Genomic DNA, 20,651 nt, shown 5'->3' on the forward strand with positions numbered 1-20,651 from the left:
ATTCGACATTGCGGAGTTCCAGTGCCCAAGAAGGAGCAGTATCTCAAACCCCGCAGGGAACATCCGCAGCTGTTGCGATACGGATGGCGGAGGTCAGTGGTCGTTCTCTCTTGTAAACACTCATTTTCTCTTCAAGGTGTTTGTTTCACTGTGCGTTTGACATCTGTCTAAAGCGAGGCCATTTCGCTTTCTTCCATGCATAAATGGGGGCACGAGGGCGAGGAAACCGCAGTGGTTCATCATTATCATCTCCTACTACTGCTGCGCCGAAGAGGATGGTGTAATGACCGCTCTCCGGGGAGAAGGATGCCGTCCAGGACTCTAGACGGCATTCTCGGGATATTGTCACATCCGGCGCGGACGGGCCATGGCGTGTGGTGTGGACGAGTGCACTCTCCAGTGTTATGAATAACGTGGTCATTATCTAAGCACCATTGTACTAGCACATCGCCACGGGTATCAAGGGGGATCGCGCGATCCCATGCCATTGCATGCGCATTGGCATCTGCACCAATTAGGTGAGGTCCGCTTGTCGTCAAAAGCGTGTCTAGTTGCGAAGTTGTGTATGATCTCCCCGGAGGGAAGAGTATGCTGACGTCATTGTAAGCGCCAGACCTTCTGAGGTGTGGATCGTTGCATGAGCATGCTCAATGCTTGCAACTACGGTGAGTCCTCTTTTTACTGGCAGATCTTCACGCACAAGAATCGAAACACCGCCTCCTTTAGAGGGGTGGGACACTCCATGATGTTGGTAACCAGCGATTGTGAAACTCGACGCTTCCGCAGAAGATAGTTTCGTTTCGCTTAGAAGGCAGAATGCCACATTCTCCTCAAGAAAGGTTTTTCCACGCAGTGAAGGGCCGGGATTTTCCCCTACTCCACCACCACTCAGCAGCAACCTGGTATGGGTGATACTGCTGATAGCACGTCGACAGGTGACACAGGCGTTTCTCTCATAAAAGAAAGGTATTTGCATGAAAAGTGGAGCCATTATGGGAAGCAAAAACGTACTAAATAACCCAGAATTCTTTCTAAGAAGGGACGGTCCAAAACATTGAAATGCAGCTAAGGTATACTTACCGTATCATCGCCCGCCCCACATTTAATGCCGTAGCAACGCCGATGGATTATAAACAAAGCAAGTACAGCCATAACTTAACACAGAGGCGGTTTTAAAGGTAAGGGCATAGTAACCTTTTTACGGTTTTTTTTCCCCGAGAATTCCGGAAGCAGCCAAGAGCCGCACAAAGTCCAGCTATTTTTTACAACCCCACCCCCCTTCCCAGAGAGCCCAAACGGGCGCACAATGGAATCATCTGTTGGCAGTACTTCTCGATTTGGGTTTTCCAATTTAAAACCGTTTCTTTGTAAAGTAGAACCTGCACCTTCCATCACCCTTTCCAACGGTCAGGCCAATGGACGCCGGCGGAGCGAATCAAAGGGTGATAAAAAGCAAAATAATACTTTATAGGCGAGGCGGGCAGCAGAAACGATGAACCGTCACAATCGCAAAAGGTGCTGTATTTGAAAGTGTGGGTATTAATTTAATTGGCGGACCGTTGTGGATGCTGTTGCGCCGCAAGCCTCTCAGACGGCAGCAAAAAGAAATAAAAACAATCGATGTGGCCAACAAAGGAAGCATAACGCAGCCCAGTCTTCATAGAAGAAGACCCTCTCTCCTTTTTTCGAAAGGCGTCGAAAACAGCGCAGTTTATTAAAAGCATTGTCTCTTCTGGGGGTGTTTCTGCCCGCCATCAACTTCTGAAAAAGTACTTTCTGAAGCCCCCATTTACCGCCAAGACTTCCCCACGGAACGAATCGGCAATCATTGGGGGTCATCACATCATGAGGCATTGGTTTTGTACGCGGGCAAGGCTGTTTTAATCTTTTTAAGATTTAAAAATACAAGCTGGTAAAAAGAATATGTGTCTACCAGGGCCTGCTTTTTTTTTGCGGTTTGGCATGTATTTGTTTTCACGTTTTCTTTCATTTCTTTGTTGCGATAGTTTGCATGGCGATTCGCAGTCTGAACAAATAGAAAGGATTTGAGTTTTGTTACTTTTGCTTTATCACCACATCCCATATTCCTTGAATGTCTTAGATCTGAAGGGTAAAGGACTCTAAAATCCACAACACCTTGGTAATGATTTGTTACCTTTTTTCATGGTACCAATATTAAGTACTTGAATTTATTAAGAGAAACCCAAAGCAATCAATAAAAATTTAAAGGGGTTGACCTCCCAAAGAACCAAATTATATTTTGCAGGCGATAGAGTCTTAAAAAACGAAGTAACAATTTATTTTGATATCTACGTTGTTCAGAATGCTCTTCCTTTGGTGGCGCTTGGCGATCGAAAAGCAGCGCCAATGTCTATTATCCCCTTATTCTTCGAGGGAGGCCATGGACCAGTAAACTCCATTCGGGAAGTTTACGGGTTTATAGGGCACAAACATCACACAGCACCGGGACCAGCTACGCCGTGCTGGGGCAAAAATTTCTCCAAGAAGATACTGGGCACGCATAAACATGCATTAGCAGCAGTTTTTTTTTTTACATATTTTGCACTTTAGCGTGAATGTTGCTAGGGGGAGGCGCGGGCCCTAGAAATAGTAACAACTATGCCCTCCTGTAGCGGAAATTGGATAGATCGCTAAGGCAACACAGAGAGGGAAAACAAATCCAAGCCCCGCCACCAGCGGGATTCATAGGAACCTCCTTGCCAATACTCATGCGCATGGCGCGATGGTAACAATAATAAAAAGATATACAGAAATAAACAACTAGTAAAAAAAAATAGTAACACCAACATATATATATATATATAAACGGCTGCTGACGGTTACCGCATTTTGTAAATCCCCAAAAAACAAGAAAAAATATTTTGAGCATACATAACCTTACAAAAACCATTTCCAGATGGTGTTTGGTAAGCAAAAAGTGTTACCGAAGTCCAACCCCCGCATATCCAGGACAAGCGGGGTCCGGCATTGTTTTTATTCTATTGGGTTTTTGGGCTTCCAAGCTGCAACGCCACAGAACGCCGGTGCCAGCTGTGATGGAGAAGGCCTTGGCCCAGAAAAATGGTAACAGCTGCTCGTCTCTCATTTACATTTTCTGCCGCCAGGAAATCCAAAAGGGCAAAATAAATCTACACACCGTAGCTTACCAAGGAATTTTTTATGGTATAAATTTTATCGCACGCGATTTCAATAGAGAGAACTTTATTCTCAAGTTTTTCTTGGTCGCTCTTGAGGTTGAGAAAAAAACGCGGGGAAGGTAAAAGAAAATTTTCATCTGACTACATTTACGCCGGTGCGTCAGAAGAAATATTCGATAGATGGAGAAGTGGTGGGGGGAGAAGTTTTTTAGAGTACACAACAATGTAGGAAAGGGATGCGGGAACAAGAGGCGTTTACTGAGACACATACATTTGCCGAGGCGCCATGAAATTTTAAGACCCTGAGAATCTCTTTGAGCCATATGATATTGGCAAAATCAAAGCAGACCACAGACACACACCGCACCCACACACCCCCCAAACCCCTATGGGCGAAGGCATATTTAGCATAGTTTTGTCTGTTACATGCGCCGCGCCTGTGTATGGGGAATCCTTTTTTCTCCCTTTATTTTTCGTTTTAACGATAGCGCAACGGCAATCGCAAACCCTCGGCAAAGGGTTGGGCCGCCCAAGCGTCCGCAAAACACGGGCGAAAGCAGATAACCACTTATCGAAGAACGAAAGCCCCCACCCACTTGAGAAAACCACCCGCTCCAGGTGGGCGGCCGGCGCGTTTGCGTTAAAGAGGGTGCTTATGGGGTGCCGGCTCCAGTTGCCAAGGGCACGGACCTGCGCACAATTTCACCGGAGGGACCCCAACACATCCAGCCACCCACTTCGGATACCCGAAGCTCTTTTTATGAGATTTCTGCAATTGCGCGTTGGTAGCTCGATAAAAAGGGGACGCCAGAGAGAATGGCAATGTCCATGCCGATGTTTTTGCAGGACGGGCGGCGGCCATCTGTGGAATTATCTGGGGTGGAAGAAAGCATAAACCAGAAGGAATTATGTGGTTTCAGAAAAAGAAGAAGCATTTCCTATTTCATTCAAAGAGGCAATTGGAGAAATTGAGATTTTGATGTGTGTCGTTTTCAAAACGAAAAGTGTATTCCATTGGAACACCTTTTTTGGCCCCTTCTTTCCACCAGCGCCTAATTTTCCCCTAAAGGAAGATAAGGGGGGAAAAAGAGAAAATATCTAACTTTATCGCCTTAAACCCTCCATTCCCGCAATATATATATATATATTACCACAAAGGTCCTTCCCTAATAAATACCAGAACTGGCGAAAATGGGGGTGCAGGGAAACTCTTTTATCCTGCCTTCCGCTCTCCCCCATCGCAAGTTCCACCACTTTGCAACGTCCAAAGTTTTGTGGGATTCGCCATCTGCATATTGCTGTCCGCATGATTCTCCTCTGATGCGACGTAACTCCAAGTAGCTCGTATTCTGTACGAGTGCAAAACTCTCTATCTATAGCGTTGGTTTCCGCCACTAACGTTTGTGAATGCGCGTTTTCTTTTTTCATAATGCGCATCGTCGTTGCGTATGCGAATATCCAATGGCCTATTAAATGTGTTTTAAACCCCCGATATGCATGATGAACGGCACGCACCTCCGCTTGCGACATCATGTGAGGGGCGAATGGTCCCTCACACCGCCTGCGGCCAGAAATTCGTTAACAGTGTTTTGAGCCAATTGCGCCCAATGGCCCTCGTATTGGATGATGGATGTGCCCGATCATGTCGCCGTAATAAATCCCAATTTAAACGTGACAATCGTCTACGCACTATTTTTAAGCAGAAAAAATAAGGGAAAAGAGATCCACCCTGCACCCCATGCCGCGCGTATCATCTGCAAAACTGTTCTCTCCAATTTTTCAACTTTTGAGTGTTCCAATAATAGTGCTTCTTCCAATTTCCCTATTGCCTTTTGGCTTAAAGAAACCGTGTTTTCCTTGTGGTTGAAGTGGGCTCCTATGGAATCTTATTCCTTTGTCGCCAACTGTTGCTCCCCAATAGTGACCCCACAGCTTTTGCATGTCATGCATGATTTGCTGCCCCCAAGCTTTCACCTTGCCATGTGGGCCACTTATTTTGATGTTATCCATCCAGACATGTATGTGTAGACCTTTTGGTGCCGCGCACTGTGGCTTTACCAGCCCCGGATCACCAGCAAGAACTCTTGTAATGGTATTTAAAATCCCGGGACTACATTTATAACCCGCGTGAAGGTGAGTGAACCGACTGGTTCTCCCGACCCCATGCGGCAACGGAAACTTGTTTGTATGTTAACCGGTAGGGCCAGCTAAAAAAAATGATGCCTTTAAAACCAAATAATGTCGTGGTTTCTTCGTAAACTACATCCAGATACCGGGAAATGTCTCCCAAAGGAACATCGGCCTCGTAATCGTCCTTGGCACTCTTTTCCCTAAGCCACGCAATTTTTTTTTTGTTCTTTGTCTCTTTATCGATTTACCCAAATGGCGCGAGCCATCAACAGCAATACATATATAAAGATATATGTATATTATATTATTTTATTTTTATTATGGTTTACCGTTGCACAGAGGAATTACGCATTGGTAATGAGACTGCAATGGATCTTGTAGGTGGCAGAACATGGATTTTTTCACCTCCATCGGTTGCCGCGGCGACCAATCCAATTTTCACCACTGGAGGGCATAATTGTTACTATCTCTAGGGTCCGTGCCTTTCCCCAGCAGCGCTCACACTAAAGTGCAATATATAAAAGAAACTGCTGCTGATGGTACGCTGGTTCGCGCCCCAGGATCTTCTTGGATAAATTTTTGTCCCAGCACGACTCTGCTGGCCCCGGTGCTGTATGACGTTTGTAGCTTATGAACCCGTAAACTCTATAGAAAGAGTTTACTACTCATGACTTCCCCCAGAAAGAATAAGGGATTATGGGCATTGGCACCACCTTTAGATGGCCAAGCGCCACCGAGGGAGCAGCATTCCGAAGAACGCATGTGTTAAAAAAAAAAAGAAAAGAATTTGGGTTTTTAAGGAGACCACCCACTTCAAAAATTTAGTGGGTGAGTGCATTTAGTTTCCTTGAATAAATTCAAGTACTTAACCTTGGTACCATGTTTAGGTAGCACACCATTACAAAGGTAGCCAAGCAATAAATCGCCTTCTCTGCCCTGACAGTTTTTTCACCACCACCGCAAAAGGGATCATCCATCCTGTGGGGCTGGGTACGGTGAAGCTGTACAAATAATTCCCGTTTCCTTCATACGCAGAGTATCAGCGTTGTTAATTCGTAAATTGGATTCACCGTGCATTTAATGTGTTTCAGGTTTCTGCATAATATTCCACGCCTTGTCCCACCTCCCCCTGCCTCTATTATTTAGGCGCTTTCTAATCAATTTGGCGGATAGTGTTCCTACGTCTATTTCTTGCAATAGCAATCGCTCTTCATCTTTCGTTGTCACCAGAGTTCGATTTGATCGTTGTGGCATGTTGTGTTCTTTAAAGGGTGTGTTAATGCCTTCTTCAGGATGTTGTGGTAATGTCCACCTGGTTGTTGCCCTTTTTTCCAAATCTTTTACATCAATGGTGTCAGTTGCACTGACTCGTCGATTCCTGCGGCCCAATGGCCGAGGTACCGTGCCGTGCTTCGTGGGAGTTCCAAGGGATCCGCGTGTTTTCCCAACTGTCTCAGCAGCCGTGGGTTGGGATCGCGTTCGACCACTGCTTCTGCGGCGTGTGGCGGTGCCCCTCTCTTTACGAAGCAAGCCGCCACGCCGCACAGGGAAAGAATAATTTCCATACATTTTGTAGTTAACGCCATTGGCTTTTTCGTCTCCCTCCATCTCTTTCTCCACTGTTTTCATCTGTCGCGCATCCTCTCCGCCGATGGCTGCAAACCTCGCTGCGTTTTGCAGATCGCCCTTGAATGTCTTGGGAAAGAGCGCCCCAATCCACTATTATGGCGTTTGATTCCTGAGTATGGGCTGTGCAATTTTGTTTCTGAAGTTGTTCTGCTTCTCCCCAACGGCTGGCTGTAACTCACGCTAGTCGTAAAGCCAATCGATCTTTTTCCTGTGGAAGAGTATTGCTTTATCATACCCAACTCCTGTCTCAAGGTGGGGGATTACTTCTTTTACGGGGTCTGCGGCCGCTGTTTTTTGTAGGCCCGTCGAAAACATTTGAGTGGGCGTTTTCCTTGACGCCATCATGGTGACGAGAGCTCTCCTTCATTGTGCTAAGCTGTTCTTTTTGAAATTGCAAACTTACGATAAATAATGAAATATCTTCTTTCTGAACCTTTAAATTGCTCTGCACTGTAAACTCGATGGGCCTCCTCATTATGGAGCTTCTTTGTTCCCATACCGTTCAGGTCCATATGTGTTTTGCGATCTGGCTGGCCTCTGCAGCCTACGCCCCGATGTACGGATCGTGGGGTGGCACGGGGATTGTGAAAAACTCATTGGTGGGCGCCGCCCCTGGGGAGGGGGAAGTGTTAGTGATGGGAAAGCTCCCCGAATTTGTTTTGGTTGTGCATTTTGCTTTTGCGTTTCTCCACTGGCAATGGTTTGTGGTGCGTTCAAAAATTGCGATCGGAAGGAAATTACGGTGTTGCGTGGGCTTCCCCAGCCATCCGCGTCTTGCTTCCATTGGCGCCCTATCCATCCCAGGACCGGTGTTCTCCGTTTCCGGGGCTAAACGTCGTTCTTTTAGGCTTGCAATATTCATTCCGCTAAACGGCATGGCGCATTTAAGCACCATGCCCGATGCGAGCGCAACTACGGCAGAGTGCTTTGCTGGATGGCGCTGTTGCCTTGTTATCCTCCGATGGCAAAAAAGCCGCCAAGCAAACCTTTGATTGGAAAAAAAAGGGGAAAATAACGCCAACATATAAACCACATACAACCCCAGAATAGTGCCATACGGCATTCCGCTATCCAGGCGCAAGAAGCGAAAAGCCGCGCCATAACAACACAAAGGGTGCCAAAAAATCACCCGGTATCTTATAAAAGAAGGGTTTTCCCCAGCACAGCGGGCATCAAAAAGACAGACGCCCCGCCGTTCCCACGGGCGCCGCGGAACGCGCATGGCGAAGGACGGGGCCGGCGCGGCACTGCAAAATCGGCTTCCGGGGGCCCCCGAAGCCTTCCCGTGCGCGGGCGAATTTCGGGCCGCGCCGGGCCCTCTCGACACCTTTGCCCCGCTGTTTCGCGGCGGTGCGGCCGGAAACTGCCCCCCCCCACCCCCACGCTGAGGGGCGGTGGTCCCCTGTTCCGTTTTGCGTGTATGTGTCGGGTGGTGGTGGTTTGAATTCTCTGCTCTCCTTTTGGCGCTTCCCCCTCTACAGTGGGAAACCCCGCGGGGTATACGCGGCGGTTCTTGGCTTCAATATGCGGCTTGTGTGGGGCACAGTGGATGCACTGTCGTTCCGGTGTGGTATAGTGGCTAGAACAAGCGGCTCTCACCCGCTAGACCCGGGTTCGATCCCCGGCATCGGAATTTTTCGCGCATCCCGATCGTGGGTCGTTTTGTTCTCGGAGCCGGGCGGGGCCCGGCGCCGCTTTGTTTTTTCGGCCCCGTTCGCGGTCCGGCCTTCTGGTACGGGTGCGGGTGTGCGCCGCCGGGCCCTTTCTCCTCCACCAAATCCCCGCGATCCCTCTCGCCTTCTCTTTTTCTGAGGGCTGGCTAAAGAATAGCAAAGCCCAACCTTATGTGGCAACAAATTTTTTGGGGTCTTGGCAAACCAAATTCTACTCCTTTACCTTCGCGGTCTTCGTGGGAGTGGGTTTCTCAAAAGTAATGTTTGCAAGCGAGGAAAATGTTGGGTACGACCCGCCCCCATTATTCATCAGTAAAATGGGTGACGAGTACACGCGCGTTAAAAGACTCGGTGGAGGCATGTAATAAAATAATGGAACGCGTAAGGACATATAAGGAAAATAAATATTTTTTCTTTTGTTTTTATTTCTTTCTTTGAAAGGGAGTAAGGCTGGGGTATTCTATTTTATTTTCTGAAAGCTTGCGAAAAGAATTATCGAGCTATGCGCCGATTACCAACGGAATGGAGTAAAGTATGTTTTGTTGATAATTTGGTAATGCCTTTCTATTCTTCGTGGTCTACCAAACGTGAGTTTCCCAAAAACCCACCTAATCCAACCCACATTGCCCTAAATGGGGAGTGGGTTAAACGGATTTCTCAGCATTTCCTTTTCGTCAGATCTGACATCAATAGGAGAACGACCATAAAGAAAATATATTAATAATCATATGTGAATTTCAGGGGAAATGTAGGGTTCAAAAGAGAAATATTTTATTACACTTTGTTTCTTCTATTTATTTTATTTATTAACGTGGAAAGGAAGGCTGTAATTAATCTTTTCATTTTCATTTTTTATTTTTTAATCCAGGGGAAGCGTGTCGAGCAATGCGTCGCTCACCGGCGTTGTTTCTTAAGCGCTTTGATCCTTCGAAGTTCTTTCGCTCTTTGCCGGGTGTTGCGGGGGAAAAAAACCCAGTGGAACCGGGCGGTTCTTTCCTGTCTAATCAGGGCTTTGGGTTTGGGTCTTTTCAAGGGGGTCTACCAGCAAATCTTGCTGGCGGTTTTGCGACGGGTTCTCGCGATTCCGGTGCCCACGGGGAGGGTGCAGGCGGAAAATCCGGCCAGGGTCCTGGCGCGGGATTTGGTGGTGGTTCTTTTGGAGGTCCCTTTTCAGGACTCTTTGACAAAGCGTTAGAATGGTGTAGTGAAGCCCACGCGCGAGACATTGCACGGCGCCAAGGAATTGATATTCGGGATATACGCTTTGAGAAGACAGCAGAAGGTGGTATTAACGTCGTTGTTGATGCTCCAAACGCAACACCAAAACAAATAGAACAACTTGGTGAACAAGTAATGGAGGAATGTCCTGTAGCCAGATTTAGAAAAACCCAGGTAACGTCACCGCAAGAAAAGATTCAGTGGCTTCGTTTGCCTGATCGGTACGATCGGTAGGAATTGTTTTAGTTTTTTTTTTCCGTGAAAGGCTGAGAGAGGTTTGTAATGGGAATAATGGAATGTATTTTGGTTTGATCATCCAGAAATAAAAAAAAAAATACATGTATTGTCGTGAAAATGAATTGGTTTCGTTTGTTGTTTGCACTACCTTGCCTTTTTTTTTCCTGTTGTATGTGAAACATTGTGGGTTTACTGAAGAACATGCGCCGGACTTTTGTGTCGTTCAACAAGGACGGTAGAGCGGAGAACCGGTTGGATGGTTTCTTCCCTGGAATAGAGGTGCCGAAAGCAGAGTTCATTGCTCGGCGTCAAGAGGTAACTAAGGGAGAGAACGAGATGTTTCTCGTCGATGAAGATTTGGTGCTGAACCATCTCTTGGCTAGTACCTCTGTAACATATGACGTGAAGACAGATACACTAAAAGGCGACTCATTGAGAACGTCTGAAGTGAGTGGTGCCGTTCAGCTTTCTTTGAACCTTTTACGTGATGATTTTGGTGGTCGACAAAAAAATGAACCCTGCTATTGCAATTGGGATTCAAAGATGCTTGCTCTCCGTGGGGACTGATTTCAAGTGCTCATGCAAATAAAGTCAAGGTTAATTTTTGTTTTCTTGGCATATGTTTTTTTATTTATTTATTTTCATGATATTCACGCGATGTTATTCCTGATTAATTTTTCCTCTTTTTTTTTTTATGTCTTTTGTACCATTTCCAGTGAGAGGTATGGCAGCAACTCGTTACAGGAACGGCGAAGAACGCATTGTTGGCATTATTGGAGACGAGGACACAGTCACTGGTTTCCTTTTGGCGGGAACTGGGGATAATCGGACAAGCGTTGGTCAAGTGAGTGGAGAGAAAGGGAAGGGTGCACAACCCAACTATGTGGTTGTGAATCCCACCACACCACTGGCGGATATTGAGTCTGCGTTTACCAACATGTGTGCAAATGATTCCATCGGTGTTATTATTATTTGCCAGCATATAGCGAATGACATACGTCATCTGATTGAAGAGCGCAATGAGCCTATTCCTTGTGTTCTTGAGATCCCTAGCAAAGGAGGTGTCTATGATGCTGAGAAGGACTACGTTCTTGAAAAAATCAGCAGAGCACTTGGCATACGATAGTGACATGATTCACCATAGGGATGACCGTATCTTATGCTTAAGTAGGCTCTTCATGTTTTGTCGATCCATGTTTCTGTAGGACGAGGTGGTGAGAATCTGTTATATATGTGTGTAGTTTAATCTGATGGTTTCAATTTTTTCTTTGTTTTTTTTTTCTATTTCTCTTCATCTACAGAAAAGAAAAGAACAAAAAAAAAATAAAACAAGCTACAATATAACTTTTAACTGTTTTCCAAAAAAAATATTCAAAAATAATAATAATGGAGCATTATCTTAAAGAGCTAACTGCATATGTGAATGCGAGCCCTGCACCACCAGGAGCCACCAGTATGGCTGTTGAATCGTTCAATGCGACACCTGAAGTAACACGAAAAATGAAGATGCTTAATGCAGAGGCCGACAAAAGCTTGATTTCATGCCCTGCCTGGCGCCGTCTTCAGCAGTTGTACGAACGTCACGGCAATGAGAGCATTCTGAAGCATTTTGAAAACGACAAGGATCGATTCCGGAGATACTCACTTGAAGTGAATTTGAAGAGTTCGGATGGGAATTTCCTCTTTTTGGATTACTCTAAGTCTCACATCAACGACGAAGTAAAAGATGCACTATTCGAGCTAGTTGAGGAGCGTGGCGTTCGTGCGTACATGCGAGCGCTTTTCAACGGAGAGAAAGTGAACACAACTGAAAATCGCGCTGTGCTTCACATTGCCTTGCGCAATCGAAGCAATCGTCCCATAATGGTGGATGGCCATGACGTGATGCCTATGGTAAACCAGGTCCTTGAACAGATGAGAATCTTCTCTGAGAATGTGAGGAACGGTGTGTGGAAAGGCCAAAGTGGAAAGGCGATTCGCCATGTTGTGAACATCGGCATCGGTGGAAGCGACCTGGGTCCCATGATGGCCACTGAGGCGTTGAAACCCTTCTCCAAAAGGAATATTTCCATGCACTTCGTCTCTAACGTGGACGCAACACACCTGGCTGAGGTGCTAAAAACTGTTGATCTTGAGGCGACACTTTTCATCGTTGCAAGCAAGACGTTCACTACACAAGAGACAATTACCAACGCTGTATCTGCAAAGAACGCACTGCTCACATTCTTGAAGTCTCGAGGGATAAGTGAGAATGGTGCTGTTGCCAAACATTTTGTTGCACTTTCAACGAATACAAAGAAGGTGATGGAATTCGGCATTGATGCAGCGAACATGTTCCAGTTCTGGGACTGGGTTGGAGGTCGGTATTCGTTGTGGTCTGCTATTGGCTTGTCCTTGATGATCTCGATCGGATACGATAATTTTGTGGAGTTACTGACTGGTGCACACATAATTGATGAACACTTCATAAATGCGCCAACAGATCAAAACATTCCCATAATTCTTGCCTTGGTTGGCGTTTGGTACAACAATTTCTTTGGAGCAGAGACTCAGGCTATCTTGCCATACGACCAGTACTTATGGAGACTCCCTGCATACCTTCAGCAACTTGACATGGAGAGCAATGGGAAGGGTGCCACCAAGAGTGGACACGTGGTATCAACACAGACTGGCCCTATTATTTTTGGAGAGGCCGGCACCAATGGCCAACACGCCTTCTATCAACTCATTCACCAAGGAACAAAGCTGATTCCCTGTGATTTCATTGGAGCAGTCCACAGCCAAAATCGCATTGGTAACCACCACCGAATCCTGATGAGCAACTATTTTGCTCAGACCGAAGCATTGATGGTTGGTAAAGGCACTGATGAGGTACGACGGGAACTCCAGGGTACGGGAGGAATTTCTGAAGATGGGATCAATGCACTGCTTCCTCACAAGACATTCACCGGAGGACGCCCCAGCAACTCGTTGCTGGTCAATGCTCTAACCCCACGTGCGCTGGGTGCTATCATTGCAATGTACGAGCACAAGGTCCTTGTGCAGGGGGCCATTTGGGGAGTGAACAGCTTCGACCAATGGGGTGTCGAGCTTGGAAAGGTGCTTGCCAAATCCATTCTTCCTCAACTGAATCCCGGAGCCAAGGTAAGCAATCACGATGCATCTACGAATGGTCTTATCAACTTGTTCAATCAGCATTCACACCTTTAAAAGAATTGCGTTTTTGGAAAGACGTTGAACGACGGTATTTTTTTTTTTTTTTATGATAGAGATGTTTACGAGTGGTAATAATGCTTCAATGAAAACTCGATTTGTGATCTATTGAGGATATTCTGTGGGGGTATGTAGCATTGGGTTAGGAATTTTTCTCTAATTTCTTCATAGTCTACTCAATGCTTATGAAGATAAAAAAATCTTGCACTGGCTAGTTGTACGTGTGTGTTTCTTTCTTTGGTATATTTTTTTTTCTTTTAACCTATCATTTTACTACATACAGACTGCTTTATGAAGCGTATAGATGATACGGGTGATCGCAAGGGGGATGTTGTTGTGAGTTCTGAGGGTCCAGAGATATCAGCATCGTATCGATCTCCTTTTGGTGGTCGCAGCTACTACCCTACCACCTTATTCAAGCGTCGCTCTTCATCGGTACCGCGAGTTGGTGGTGGTTTTTTGAAGAAGTCGTGCTCGCCGCGGGACGCAGTGGAGCCGTGCAGCAGAGATGGGCGGAGCTCTTCCGAAGGAAGGTCTGGAGTGAGGAGCCATAGAGAGCCCATTTCAAAGGATGCTCCTTTGTTAGGAAGATACCGACAAGGCGAAACGGAGCGGGACAGGGTCTGTGGTGTGAGAAATGCTGGTGGGATTGCGAGTGATGGCCGATGCATTTCGGGTTCCGTGACTGTTGTATCACCAGATCAGTTGGGAAAAGGGTCGAGAGTGGTACCAGTGCTACGTACGGGTGTGGGGTGTGTTTCAGGGGAGGGAGGTGTACCTATGAGAGATGATTTCGCGGAGCAGACGGCACCATGGAAGCAAGCAACACAATTGAAGCGGCGTGTGGCTGTGTCATGCCCCCCGGCATTGGGACGCAGCGAATTACCCGGGGAACATAAGCGCAGAGACGTGAAAAAGACGAAGACCAGTCCAGATACTACTGCGTCTCCGATATGCCCTGATAGATGCTGTATTCATGGTCGTCAGGCGATTTTAGACTACGTTGACATGCAGCGTGAGCTCCGTGAGTGCTATGATGCATTGCAGGAGCGGAATGCCGAGCTTGAGGTTCTGCAGACCCAGTTTAATTTGATTCAAAAGGAAAGGACGGTGCTGGAGTCTCGTTTTCAGATAGAGTTACAGGAGGTGAAGGAACACTGCGCAGAAAGTGTGGCAAGGACAAGCGAGGCTCATGTGGAGTGGCATCAACGCGTCTTGTCTGACCAGGTGGCATCTTCCCAGAGGGACAGAGAAAGCGTGGAAAAACTCAGGACTGAGTTGAGGCGAGAGCGTGAGGCACACGCTCACACGCAGAGTGAGTTGGATGCGGCACAGAAGATGTGTCTCGTTCTTAAACAGCAACTGGAGAGGCTCCAGGATGCCCCTCGTTCGCCTGTGTCTCTGGCAGGAAAAGGCGACCTGCCTGCAGGAGGTCATGGGGACCAGTTCTCACCGGACCGACACTCGTTAATATCCATGCCCAGAACGCCAACGCCGCGTCGTAATCCCCCGCCCGCACCCCATCCAACAGAGAGTGAAGAATGTAGGCTCAGGAACGAAATCTTGTCTCTTTCTCCCGCCCGTGGGAAGCCAACCTCGCCGGTGCATCGAACCTGCCCTGAGCGTGTAGGCGACGAGGCTTTTGTGGGAAGTGCTCCCGCGAACTCGACCATCAACATCAGCGATCCTTCCATTGCTTCGTCAGCGGTGCCTGATTTTGACGGATCAGGTCCCTGTTTGTTGTTGAGTGAGACCAGGCGGGGTTGTGTTATGGAAAGAGCAGTAGTAGGGGAAGAAGAGGACTGTGATGGGGGGACGCAGCGCGAAACGGAGGAATGCACAGAGGGGGATGGTCAACCACCTAGCTGTGACACACGGAGCAATGCGCGTACCAGTCAGGGTGAACGAACGGCGCTGGTGACGGGGATTTCATTCTCGTCTTCTGCCCACCCGCTTTCCGGGGCAATGCCTGGTGCTGCTCTTGCTGTGCTTCCTCCTGCGGTTCATCCATTTGAACACCTTGCAGGGCAGGAGGCGCTCCTGTGCAAGGAGCTTCTGCGTGCTCTCCTTGACAAGGAGAAACAACTCGCGGAACTGTCGTTGGAACGTCCAACACTGAGGGAGAAGGGCAACTTCGCTTACTCCCGCAATGACACTTGTTAAGGGGCGAAAAGGCTGTGAAGCGATTCTCCCTCGATTTTTGGTGGACACGGTTCTCCAAACTTCTACTGCCTTTCTCATCTGTTCTTATTTAGTTGTTATGCGTGCCTTCTTCCGTGTACAGTAGGGCTGGCTGTAATTCTGTTCTTTCTGTCATTCTATTTCAGTGCTAGTGTCGAGGCTGAGTGTGATGTCGTTTTCCTGCTTTGGAGCTTGTGTCTTCCTCTTCATTGTATAACGTGGTAAGTTCACTTTTTTCCTTCTCTTTTCTTTTTGTCTTGCAAGTGTGCACCCATTTCTTTTTTCTTTGTTGTTGTTTGTGCGGGAGTAGATAAACGATGAGGGCCACAGCGAAGAGGACGGGAGCCCACCCAAGTGTTAACGACCTGGATCCGACTGGATTTGTGGTGCAGCCTTTCCACGTGCTTGTGGGAACGGCAGCGTTTGTCATTAGCATCATTCTGCTCCATTTCTACGGCAAGTTGGGCGGTTCCAAGGCATAAGGCGAGACGAACCACGCAAATGATGCCACCGAGAGAGCAATAGGATGGGGTTGGGGAGAGCGTGTGCAAGGGTGTGCATCATGTGAAGAGGAGAAGGGTGGGAGCGCGCGTGCTCACTTCGCCACCGGGATACGTATATGTACATGTGTGTCGGTGAAGTGAACCCCGTTGTTTGTGGAGCTCAAGGGCGAAGCCGAGGGCAGACATGTATGTGCGTTTGCATGCCCTCGCCCATCATCTCCTCATCCACCCACACACCTGCATTTAGGCTGTGTCAAAAAAAAAAAAAAGGGGATCAAAGAGGGAAACAAACAAAAAAAAAACGTCACGAAAAGTAAATATGTAGATCTCTCTCCTTCTTCTTTGGGTATGTTGTGGGTTGAGCACCACACCTGAGGATTCTGACACAGACACACAAACGTACATACACATGACTGTGAAAGCACTATTGTCTTCTTTTGTTCTCTTTTATCTTTACCATGTTGTTTCTAGTTTGTAGGAAGCACTTTGAGGAATACCCTATAGCAAGAAGGTTTTTTTTTTCCTTTGCGGGAGAGACACAGTAAGCAAGTGGCAATTGTGTCAGCACGCACTCACACACAAACTCAGTGAGGGGCACAGTCTGGCAGAGTTACGTGACCCGACGAATATCCCCTGTCGTGTGCTGCAGCATTCATCACCGAAGAGAGCGGAGGGGGCGTCATGACGTCCAATCACCCCGACCCCCACCTTGGTGTCGTTGAACGTAGCACGGAGCCAAAGAGACGGCGGCGATCAGGGAAGTCGGCGTTTAGCAGTGCGGAGCTTCACAGGCGCTTTGAACAGCACGTGTCCAGGGCACAGCACCTGTTTCTTCAGAACGACAAGGATGGGGCCGAGCGAGAGGCGACGCTGGCATTGCGAATTCACCCCACCGATCACCTGTTTGCCCTTCTTGCCGTTATTGCTGACTCCAAAGGGCAACGCGAGCGGGCAAGCGATTTTCGACTGTTACAGGCCTTTCTGGCTAACGATCCTGTGTTATGGGAAGAACTTCTGCATGAGTTCTTGCAGGAGCAGATGTATTACAAGTCTGCAGTGTGTCTGCAACGGCTGTCAGCGCTGGAAACGAAGGATAGGAACCGCTACCGTACACTGCAGCTGCAACTTGCTGATCTTTACATTGGCCTTGGTGAGGTTAAGCGAGCGGCCAACATTTTGGTCCCTCTGTGGAATGGAAGCCGCTGCCGAGACTTTGAAGTGTTTGCTTTGTTATCCTCTCTCTTTTTCCAGCTGGGACGGTGGAACTCCCTGCACCGCCTCATTGAGTCCAGTGTGAAAAGTGCCTTCCGCCGCACTTTGGCGGTAGAGGGTGTAGGTGGAAGAATCCCCGAGTCCCATAACGCGGACGCCAGTGTTTCAGGAACACCCATGGATGCTGGGGACGTTGTCGCTTCTCCGGGAAAGCGGAGAACCTCGAAACGAGTGCGCTTCTTCGGCGATGATGATGATGATGATCATGATCACACCGCAGAGATGGAAAGAGAGGGGCGGGAGGAGAAAGGATGCGAACCGGAAGTTCCTACTTGTGATGCTGCTGTTGAATGTTCCTCAGGAGTGCAAGAAGAGGATGACTTTGACTTTTCCAATGTGGGGAGCAGTAATGCTGGTGGTGGTTCTACTACAATGAGTGTAACTCCCTCTGTTGTGCTGCAGTCTCTTTATGGAGATAGTATTGAGCTTCGCACCCCTACAGCGAAGAAAAATTTTCTTACTCTTGTTAATGTGCACGCGGAGTTGCTAAATGAGGAAGGTAAGTTTCTTGATACTGTACGCCTTATTGAATTCACCGCAGGTTGCTTGCAGGTGTCTTTGCTTGATCTTCCTCCTGATTTACTACTTCGACTCGGACTAGCCTATGGGTATTTGGGAGGTTGGGAGCAGCAGTGTCGTGAATTGTTTAATCACCTTCTAGAAACGTGTCCTATGGCAGAATATGGAGATGTATTGTATGATGCAGCCAATGCCCTTCAACAGGTGGGAATGCATAAAGAAGCTCTTATGATTTTTCAAACGGTTCGCCGGTACCATGAATTTCAATTGACACAATGTACTAGTGAGTCAAATGGGGTAGATACAGATGAGTTGGCTGAAGTGAAAACTGTATTTGTGGCAGCATTATTTGCTGAAGGACAATGTGAAGCTTCATTAGGAAACTCAGAAGTTGCATACCAAAACTTTTGTCGAGTGTTGGATATCGATCCATCACACACTCAAGCTCGCCTCGCCCTCGGTCGCATGTACATGTATGAAATGAATGATACAGACCGTGCAGTAGCTGTTTTAACTCCACGTGAGGATGAACAGCCGCTAGAGCGTATTCAGCTTGGTGCTGAACTTGTACGTGTTTTTGCACGTGCAGAGAAGTATGTGGAAGCTATAGCTTTAGGTGTTTCTTTGTTTGAACTTATTCTTTCTGGCGAGGATGATGGAGACACAGAGTCTATAGCACCAGGTTCATCACGACGGAGCACCGCACCACTTTCAATGCCAACCCTTTCGCGTGCAAGCTCTGCTATTATTCCACCATCTGCTTTATCAGGGATTGTGAGTGGAGCAGGAATGGCAAGTCTAGCTTCATCTTCAGTTGGGCGTCTTTCGCATTCACTCGCAACTAGCATTAAATCGGCAAGTGTAGTTTTTCGCTCTAACTTGGCTCGCCGTGGAAGTGCACCACTAACAAATTCTGTTTATGGGGCTTCTGCAGCAGCATCGACAGCGGCAGGGTGGTCACGTGATGCGGAGGATCGGGAAAAGGATACTTCAACCATTTTTCGTTTTCACCGTAGAAAAAAACCAACGAAGCGCTTGCGCGATGTGGAAACAACAGAAGGCAACATTGGTCAAAATAAAAACAGTACTGACAATGCTAATAACGAGAATATAAAAGATACAGAGGAAGATGATGTTCTTTTAAGACAACGTCAACGATTAGAGGAAGTAACCACTCGTGGGGCGAAATCTTTCTGGAATGAAGAAGAAGAGGTAAATGATGCTGAAAAGCGTGCCAAAATAGAAAAAATAGAGAATTTACAATCTAATGAAGAAGATCAGATAAAAAAAGAGGGTTTGGATGAACAGGATCTTGAACAGCTTGAAGAAGCTCTAGTGGAAGAGGGAGTTGATGGAGACACTATGTCACAATATGAACTTCCATCTTTGGAGGAGGTAAGCAAGCAGTTTGGTGACCCAACAATGCAGGAACTTTTTATACAAGCCTCTAGTAATGATATATCCGATACCCTTCGAAATCCATGGGAGCCTGTAGAAGGTGCAACGGGAGGTGTAACACCTTTAGGTGCTGTTGGAGGAGATGCATTAGGAGTTACACCCTCTGCGGCTGCTTTACGAGTAACAGTACGTGATGCGTTGGGTGTACTTGGTCGCGCCGGTTTTATTGAACTTGCAGTTACTGTAATTGACTGCTACAGTGCCATTGGGAAATTTACGGAGGCGAAGGAGTTTGCCTTCGTTGTGTTAACACGATGCCCTCGGAATAGTATTTTTCGTCATGCTAGTGTACTTGAGCGTCCTCTACGATGGGCAGTTTTGCGTGCTGCATTAGCGTCAAAAGAGGGCGAAGATGCATACCGCGTTGGTGTACGTCTCTTACAGGAACAATGTAGCGAGGATGAAAAGAACCAGGTGGTACAGTTGCTGTTTAGTGTGTTGAATCGCGTAGAGGACAGTAGTGCTATTCTTTTGCGTCTTGTAGCCGATCGTAAGCAGGCTGATCCGCCACTGCTTGTACTATTGGGAAACCGTTACTTTATTCGTCGTTCATACATTCGTGCACTTAATTTATATCTTGTTGCATTACAAATGCGTCCTAATGATGCTTTTATTTGTTTTCTTATTGGTATTTCATACCTTCTTATTAGTCACCAGAAAAAGATCCGGGCACGAGAATCCTGTGTAGTTGCTGCATGTCATTATTTATCAAGATATCAAGAGACAGTGCGAGCTATAGATGCAAAACGCCACGGTGAGGCTGTGTATAACTCCGCCAGGGCATTTCAGTACCTTGGACTTCACCATCTTGCTTTGCCATTGTATGAACAGGTTGCGTATGAGTACAGTGTCCCTGAAGAGTGTTCGCTGGCAGTTCAACGGGCTGCAAGGTGGAATCTTTATTTTACATACCGTTGGCGCACGGGGAACAAGGCATTGGCACTTGCAGCATTGCAGCCAAAAAAATAAAGGACAAAAAAAATGATTTTGTTTTTTCTTTGCTTTTCTTTGACGATGACTTGACGTTGATAAAACATAGATAATTGAGGAACAGGATAAAAGCACAGACACGACAAAAAAAAAGAGAGAGGGGAAAACAGAGGAAGGAGTGAATGAATTATAGTAATACTAATAGTGAAGGAAGAGGAACACACAGTGGAAATAAATACAGAATGAAAAATGTAGTTATGTGTGCGTTTTTTTTTTTCTTTCTTTTTCCTCCCCAACCGTAGAAGTGATAAAGGAGTATTGTACACCTCTTTAATTATTTTTACGTATATATATATATATCTTTGTATTTTATAATTTCAATAATATCTTTTATTTTCTTATTTGAGATGTTTATAGGCTACAGAGACCTCCCAATCTTATTTTTCTTCTTTGTGCTTCTGTGTCTTTTCTATTTTTATTTCTTCTCCAGTGTTCGCTTCTTGCGAGTGTCTTGAAGGACATTCAAGAGC

General features: G+C 46.8%; 10 protein-coding genes across 10 annotated transcripts; 7 read left to right on the top strand and 3 right to left on the bottom strand.

Moving 5' to 3' along the window:
* Window positions 1-547: 547 nt before the first annotated feature.
* TM35_000321580 (Tbingi protein) lies at window positions 548-991 on the bottom strand (the record flags this gene model as incomplete). Its single annotated transcript, XM_029028785.1, has 1 exon — window positions 548-991. One exon carries the CDS (start codon window positions 989-991, stop codon window positions 548-550), a length of 444 nt encoding a protein of 147 aa, XP_028879909.1.
* A 2,187-nt stretch (window positions 992-3,178) lies between these two features.
* Window positions 3,179-3,481, bottom strand: TM35_000321590 (uncharacterized protein; the record flags this gene model as incomplete). The annotated part of the gene is made up of 1 exon (XM_029028786.1): window positions 3,179-3,481. One exon carries the CDS (start codon window positions 3,479-3,481, stop codon window positions 3,179-3,181), a length of 303 nt encoding a protein of 100 aa, XP_028879910.1.
* Window positions 3,482-4,262: 781 nt separating this feature from the next.
* Window positions 4,263-4,691, bottom strand: TM35_000321600 (uncharacterized protein; the record flags this gene model as incomplete). Its single annotated transcript, XM_029028787.1, has 1 exon — window positions 4,263-4,691. One exon carries the CDS (start codon window positions 4,689-4,691, stop codon window positions 4,263-4,265), a length of 429 nt encoding a protein of 142 aa, XP_028879911.1.
* A 2,702-nt stretch (window positions 4,692-7,393) lies between these two features.
* On the top strand, window positions 7,394-7,909 carry TM35_000321610 (uncharacterized protein; the record flags this gene model as incomplete). Its single annotated transcript, XM_029028788.1, has 1 exon — window positions 7,394-7,909. The coding sequence occupies one exon, from the start codon at window positions 7,394-7,396 to the stop codon at window positions 7,907-7,909; it is 516 nt and encodes a 171-aa protein (XP_028879912.1).
* Window positions 7,910-9,475: 1,566 nt separating this feature from the next.
* TM35_000321620 (uncharacterized protein) lies at window positions 9,476-10,042 on the top strand (the record flags this gene model as incomplete). The annotated part of the gene is made up of 1 exon (XM_029028789.1): window positions 9,476-10,042. One exon carries the CDS (start codon window positions 9,476-9,478, stop codon window positions 10,040-10,042), a length of 567 nt encoding a protein of 188 aa, XP_028879913.1.
* Window positions 10,043-10,246: 204 nt separating this feature from the next.
* On the top strand, window positions 10,247-10,612 carry TM35_000321630 (uncharacterized protein; the record flags this gene model as incomplete). The annotated part of the gene is made up of 1 exon (XM_029028790.1): window positions 10,247-10,612. One exon carries the CDS (start codon window positions 10,247-10,249, stop codon window positions 10,610-10,612), a length of 366 nt encoding a protein of 121 aa, XP_028879914.1.
* A 127-nt stretch (window positions 10,613-10,739) lies between these two features.
* Window positions 10,740-11,171, top strand: TM35_000321640 (ATP synthase subunit; the record flags this gene model as incomplete). Its single annotated transcript, XM_029028791.1, has 1 exon — window positions 10,740-11,171. The coding sequence occupies one exon, from the start codon at window positions 10,740-10,742 to the stop codon at window positions 11,169-11,171; it is 432 nt and encodes a 143-aa protein (XP_028879915.1).
* A 260-nt stretch (window positions 11,172-11,431) lies between these two features.
* Window positions 11,432-13,255, top strand: TM35_000321650 (glucose-6-phosphate isomerase, glycosomal; the record flags this gene model as incomplete). Its single annotated transcript, XM_029028792.1, has 1 exon — window positions 11,432-13,255. The coding sequence occupies one exon, from the start codon at window positions 11,432-11,434 to the stop codon at window positions 13,253-13,255; it is 1,824 nt and encodes a 607-aa protein (XP_028879916.1).
* Window positions 13,256-13,549: 294 nt separating this feature from the next.
* On the top strand, window positions 13,550-15,421 carry TM35_000321660 (uncharacterized protein; the record flags this gene model as incomplete). Its single annotated transcript, XM_029028793.1, has 1 exon — window positions 13,550-15,421. The coding sequence occupies one exon, from the start codon at window positions 13,550-13,552 to the stop codon at window positions 15,419-15,421; it is 1,872 nt and encodes a 623-aa protein (XP_028879917.1).
* Window positions 15,422-16,623: 1,202 nt separating this feature from the next.
* On the top strand, window positions 16,624-20,160 carry TM35_000321670 (uncharacterized protein; the record flags this gene model as incomplete). The annotated part of the gene is made up of 1 exon (XM_029028794.1): window positions 16,624-20,160. One exon carries the CDS (start codon window positions 16,624-16,626, stop codon window positions 20,158-20,160), a length of 3,537 nt encoding a protein of 1,178 aa, XP_028879918.1.
* Between the last annotated feature and the right edge of the window lie 491 nt (window positions 20,161-20,651).

The sequence above is a fragment of the Trypanosoma theileri genome (assembly GCF_002087225.1).
Source record: "Trypanosoma theileri isolate Edinburgh chromosome Unknown TM35_Tth_32_V1, whole genome shotgun sequence".
NCBI lineage: Eukaryota > Euglenozoa > Kinetoplastea > Trypanosomatida > Trypanosomatidae > Trypanosoma > Trypanosoma theileri.